Below are 6,000 nucleotides of genomic sequence, written 5' to 3'. Positions count from 1 at the left end.
CCAAAAAGCTGAAATGTTGTGGTCGTCACTGTTTCTCATATTTCAAGATACATTTGTTTGATTTGCATCATCTCTAGTCTTGTTAATTTTTGTATTTTAAAAATATTTTTGAAAAAATTTAAATTTTATTTATTTCTTTGTTCAAATTAATATTTTTTTGGTATTTTTAGATCATTTTAATACACTAATATCAAAAATATTTTTTTAAAAAAATATTATTTTGATATATTTTTAAATAAAAAATATTTTAAAATACAACCCAACAAAAAAAACAAACAGACTCCTGATATATTTCTCACTGAGATTTGATTTGCTCCTGGTGAGGTATACTTGTAACTGAAAACAGTTCCATCAATTCCGAAAAGTCGGAGAGCCTTTCTTCTTTCTTCTTCCATCGACAGCTCATCTCGGAGAAAGAGGGCCATCAAAACCGTGTGATGGTAAAATATTGGAGAAAGGCAAGCAACTGGCATAGTTTCTTGCTAGTCATGCACAATAAGCACGTGTCAACGTAACTAATTTGGGAAAAAAAAAATTCTTAGGTCTTGTTTGGTTATTTAAATAAATAAATGTTAATGGGTAATATTGACATATTCCCGGTGCTTAGTTTTTACGTACTTATCAGACCATCTTTAAACTATAAATATTTACCAAATATATATTTTTTATAAAAAAATAAATTTTTGGTATCATAAAAGAAATATTACACCCTTCAACTTTTTTTCTCTCTCACACTCTTAGCGCTCTATTGCTTAATGTTTACACCCTTAATGTTTAATCGTATCTTTTTATTTTTATTTTTTTGGTTAAATCCCAAACAAATTAAGACAATCCTGCAAAAGGGGTTGGGGTTGGGCATTCCTAGAACTTGGTTTAAAGTAGAAAATCAGAAAATGAATTGTTGTAATTATGATACCTGGAAGAGAATACATGAAAGTGGGGTTATAAAAAAAACTCAAAAAACGAAGGACAACTAAAAATAACAATACGATCAGCAATTATGCTGCCGCGACGGTCCTCATGACCACAAACTTTTATTGCCACCAATTTCGCTGCGTCACTATCCTGAAGATTTTGGGAATAGCGTGTTTCAGTAATGGCCGATGGGTGAGGTAGGAGGAGGTCCCCGTACGTCTCTGCATAAATCAAGCATCCAGGATACAATTCTATCGCCACCAAGTTCACAAAATTCCCTTTGCAATAGGTTATGGCACAAAGTCAGGAATGTCAAAGATCCTGGAGACTCTTGTTTGGATATGCCTACGCAGTTGTCCTAGCTAGTTGCCTTGTTGACATTGCTTAGCTTTTTTTTTTTTTTTTTTTTTAATGATTGTGATTTGAAAAAAAATAAGTTTATAATATTTTTTATAACTATGGTTTTAATAAAAAAAAATAAAAAATATTTAAGAAAAACTATAAAGTGTATTATAACACTTTTAAAATTATAATTGAGACAAAACATAATTTTAACTCTACAACCTAACTACAGAACCTAAAAATCTAGTTGTTGAATGCTACATAGTTGCAGGCGGGGTCTACTGTCAGTACGATGACTCCATATTCTTTCTCCTTATAATACATATGGCACGTGCTAGTTTTCATGATGAGTTTTCCCACTTATGGATAACAAAATCATACAGCTGCACATGTTTTCAAGGCTAAAATCACCAATATAGTATATACAATGAGAACCCTAGTTGCCCATTGCAAACTAGTTGCTGGAACGAGGTGCTTCGAATTTAACTTTATAGTAAAAATATACATTAAATTAATATATTAAATCAATTTAAAAATATATAAAAAGTAGTTTTAAATAAAAAATTAATTTTTTAAAAAACTCCATGTTTATTTTCTTTTATCATCAGTAAACTTGGACATAATTCTGAGCGATCGAGGAGCGGGCGGACAGATGAGGAAATTCAGTGAGTTGATTGACAATGAAGACGTTTCTCAAACTCACTGTCAATCTCTCCACAATTTCTTTTTGCGCTGGGCATGCAGGCGATTTCACTTGGTAAAGAAAATCAAAGTGAGTTTTGAAAATCATTACGATATTCTTCTTGTTTTCTTTTGTATTGACACGGTAAAGAAATCAAAATTTCTATGAGACAGGAAACAAATGTATATACACTACAGTCTAACCTGCAGCCAATAGCCAAAGCATGATTAGAGATGATACTGCAATAGTTATCCAGCTAAAAAATGCTAATGCAACTGACATTTGGTATTTTTGGCACTCCCCCACAAAACCACAATTCCCCAAGTCATGGAAGTAGAGCACTGTGATGCCTGCCGAAGCTGAAGCGGCCGCAAGAGACAATATTGCCGTCACCTGTATGCAAAATTTCACAAATTTGCACTGTCAGATGAAAATCATACGAGGACGGGACTGATCTAGAATTAGTGATGTAAGCTTTCTAGAACAATAAAAAGGTTATATAGAGGCTGACCCAGTCTCCAACGACAAAAAGGCTGAGCAAGACAGTGTTGTGGAGGGCCTTCTTTTTCACCAAAGCATATACATCCAACAGTGCTAGTCCAAAGCTCCAGATGACTTGCAGACCCATTGAAGCGATGAGGTAGCTGCATGAACAAGGAGAAAACACTGGTAATCGCCAACAAGTGAATGATCAGTTTATCAAACCAAAAATACATAATATATATGTTGTTTAACCATTTTCCTCACAGAAGATGCTGTTATTACAGAGAGTTCAAAAATAATCCATGGCTTAAGGCTAATCGCAACACAGATTGGCCTAAATATTGTTGAACAACTGATAGGGCATAGAGACAAATTCATTGTGGGAACTTAAAAATAGCAGGTGACAAGTTTATGTAAACACAGCACCAGTAAGAAGTAAACTAAGCACCATAGAAAATATGTTATTGAAATAACACAAGGCAAGTAAAACTCGAAAGCATTGCAAGAACAAAGGAACAGCAGAGAAGGAACGAGGGCTCTCAAGGTGTTTTATATAAGGTAAACTGAGAGGGGCCAATAGGAGTCAACTATAACATATGCAGTCACAAACGAAGGCCTCTTCACAAAGAGCACCATCAATTCTCTGACTAAATTTCAACTCTGTGGAGTATGTATTTTAAGTCAGAGCACTGATCTGTCACTAAAATTATTAATTTAAATTTCTGAAAATCATGGCTACTCACTGTTTAAATCAAAATCTTTTGCTCCAAGTCCAAAACAGTTCAATAAAAAATTATAACTCTTCACAATCCATTTTCAATTTTTGCTACATAAGTTCGATGTGATGCTTGCAACACCAAGCCAACAAGTCCAAAGAAGCATTTCCCTATGAAATGTAGCTTCTACCTTTTTCTTCAGAGTCTTATCATCATCATATCATTGTCAGGACCGTGTGAACCATTAAGCTTACGTTCAAGAATGCAAAATGATGTAGCTTAGGCATGTTTCAAGAATTCAATAATTTCCAAAGGCACTGATAGATGCAGCGAACTTTTCTTTAGGGAAATAAATCACCAGCATGGAATTTTCAAACTAAGTTTTGAGACTTTCACCCAGAGCTTCAGTCCAGCATCCAATTCATTCATTTTGTTAACGGTAAACAGGAAAGGAGGTTTACTCTCCAGCAGAAGCCATTGATAACAAACAAGCAATGAATTCGATGCCAGTCTGATATTCAATTCATAACTATCAGAACAAACATCTTGCAGACAATTAGCAACAAAAGATCATCAAGAGAACAGCGTTGTCCTAAATCACGCCAAATTATAGATGCAAAGGCAATTAATTAAATCACAGAATCCTGGATTTTTGCTACATATGGAATGCATCAAGTTCTTCCCCAATGCAATCATTTATTTTCTTGAAAAATCTCAAATGCGAAATGGTACATTCCAATCCTAATTAATTAAAACCTACACGTAATGAAAAGATATCAAATAGCAACTAAAAAATAAAGTCACGGAAAGAACGATCTGAATTGGGAAAGAGCGAATAATGATATAATACCAGAAAGCAGTGAAATCGAAGAAGCTAGTGGTGGTGGTCATGGCAGTAATGGAGCCAGCTGCAAAAACACACTGCGAAAGCCTCAAAGCAAGCCCAGTCAAAGTCCCCGGAGTCCCAGCAAAATCCCTCATTGTTTTTTGTTTGCCCACCAATTTCAACAAATTTCTAACCTCTTGATGGGTAAACGGAAACACCCATCTCCTCAAACCATCAAGAAACCAAAGAAAGAAAGGACCTTTAAAACTTTACAGAGAGGATATCAAGAAAGAAAATGTAAAATATCTGATACCCAGAAACTGAAATTGAGGAGTAAAGAATTATGCGTGGGAGAGTAAAAAGGACGGTGAAAATACGGTGCAGGAAACGGATGGGGAACAAAAGGAGAGAGGGAAAGATCGCAGAGGACATGGAACAAAAGAGATTATTAAATGGGAACAGGTATAGAAGAACGGGCATTGGAGGCTTGACATGTTATGATGATGATCTTCACGGTCATAAAATGTTAATTACTAAAAAAACCGCTACTCGATTCCCACACCAAGTCAAACTTGATTTGCTTGCTTGCTTCAGCTACCAGCAGCATGATTGTACGCTTTTCTTTATGAATTAACTACCGAAAAACTACCCTTCATTTTTAGGATCCCCGTCAATGTTTTCCTTTATCAATATGTTATTTAACGTTTTCAATTCTACACTTTGCGCGAGTTTGGAATTCTAATTAGTATTTTATCTTTAAAATCTTTTTTATTTGAAAATAATATTATTTTTATAAAAACAAATTTTTAAAAAAAAACGCAACTCCAAACTCCAAAAATTATTTGAAAATTAAATTATTGCAAAAAAAAAAAATATCACCTAAGCTATCATTAAGGTTTAACTTTTTTTTTAATCATTAGAAGATAAAGATAACATATCTTGAATTACAAGAGAAGCAATGGACAGAGGGGCTCTTTCATAAATAGTCTCTCCTCTTTATTCCTGCACCCTTTTCTTTTCTTTTTCTTTTCTTTATAATTGAATCACTATTTGTTTTTATATTTCAAAAATATTTTTGAAAAAAATAAAAAAAATTAATTTTTTCTTTACTTCAAATTAATATTTTTTTATGTTTTTAGATCATTTTAATACGTTGATTTCAAAAATAATTTTTAAAAAATAAAAAAATATTATTTTGATATATTTCTAAGTGAAAAGTATTTTAAAAAACAACCGCAACCATTAATTAATAGTAATGTATCGTCATGAAGATTTTAGATGAGTGATTAATTAGTGATCGTAATCCCTATATTTTTTTATATATTTTTTATAGTAATGTTTTTTGTGAAATAAGCTTTCTCAAACCACTTTAAATGTTAAATTTTACGTGTTTTTATTTATTTATTTATTTATTTTTATATTGTTTTTTCTGCGTGGGTTTTGTAAAGCAGTTTTATTACATGGAGATGAATTTGTTTTTGTTTAAAAGAGAAAGAAAAAATGAAAAGGTGTCTTCATTTGGTTTGGTAAAAACTCTGTTGTCATGTAACTGGCAATTAATCATTCTTTTAGTTCCTGAGCTGGTCCATAAGCATCCTTTTTAGTTGATCGGTTTGCATGTTCATAAACAATTCCTAGGTCCCTGTCAGTCAAGACATTCTGAAGATGACAATTACTGAAAAAATACCAAGCACCTCAATTTTACACTGATGCCAAGCAAATGGTTCAACGTAGCGACCAAGTGAAGGAAATCTAGCAAACGGTTCTAATTGTTTGGCAAGCCCAACACAAACTTTCAACTAAAATGTTCTTTTTTGACTAAGAATAACTATGAAATTTGGTATGTTTATGTGAAAGTTTGGCTAGATTTCTAAGATGTATAAGAAATAGTTGAAAACAGATTTTGAAGAGTCTACGAAAAGAGCAACGTTAACTTCACCTCAAAGAAAAACCATATAAAAATGCACAAAAAAAGAATCAACAAGTACTTACAATCATTTATCAATGTCTAGATGATGTCACTTTTTGAGATGATG

General features: G+C 32.8%; 1 protein-coding gene across 1 annotated transcript; it reads right to left on the bottom strand.

Annotated features, from left to right (window-relative positions):
• Positions 1 to 2,030: 2,030 nt before the first annotated feature.
• Positions 2,031 to 4,733, bottom strand: LOC18101596 (CASP-like protein 5B3). Its single transcript, XM_006379825.3, has 3 exons — positions 3,989 to 4,733; positions 2,451 to 2,583; positions 2,031 to 2,332 (listed from the first exon to the last, which is right to left on the bottom strand). Exons 1-3 carry the CDS (start codon positions 4,117 to 4,119, stop codon positions 2,138 to 2,140), a joined length of 459 nt encoding a protein of 152 aa, XP_006379887.1. The 5' UTR covers positions 4,120 to 4,733; the 3' UTR covers positions 2,031 to 2,137.
• Between the last annotated feature and the right edge of the window lie 1,267 nt (positions 4,734 to 6,000).

The sequence above is a fragment of the Populus trichocarpa genome, chromosome 8 (assembly GCF_000002775.5).
Source record: "Populus trichocarpa isolate Nisqually-1 chromosome 8, P.trichocarpa_v4.1, whole genome shotgun sequence".
NCBI lineage: Eukaryota > Viridiplantae > Streptophyta > Magnoliopsida > Malpighiales > Salicaceae > Populus > Populus trichocarpa.
The sequence above is the reverse complement of the archived record's forward strand: the minus strand, read 5'-3'. Positions and strand labels throughout refer to the sequence as shown.

What these genes read in the sequence shown, in the direction of transcription:
- LOC18101596 (XM_006379825.3), bottom strand. Translation starts at nt 4,119, where the DNA reads ATGAGGGATTTTGCTGGGACTCCGGGGACTTTGACTGGGCTTGCTTTG. An exon ending in TTCGATTTCACTGCTTTCTG is followed by an intron (nt 2,584 to 3,988) that starts GTATTATATCAT and finishes TTGTTCATGCAG; the next exon opens with CTACCTCATCGCTTCAATGG. An exon ending in TTTTTGTCGTTGGAGACTGG is followed by an intron (nt 2,333 to 2,450) that starts GTCAGCCTCTAT and finishes TTTTGCATACAG; the next exon opens with GTGACGGCAATATTGTCTCT.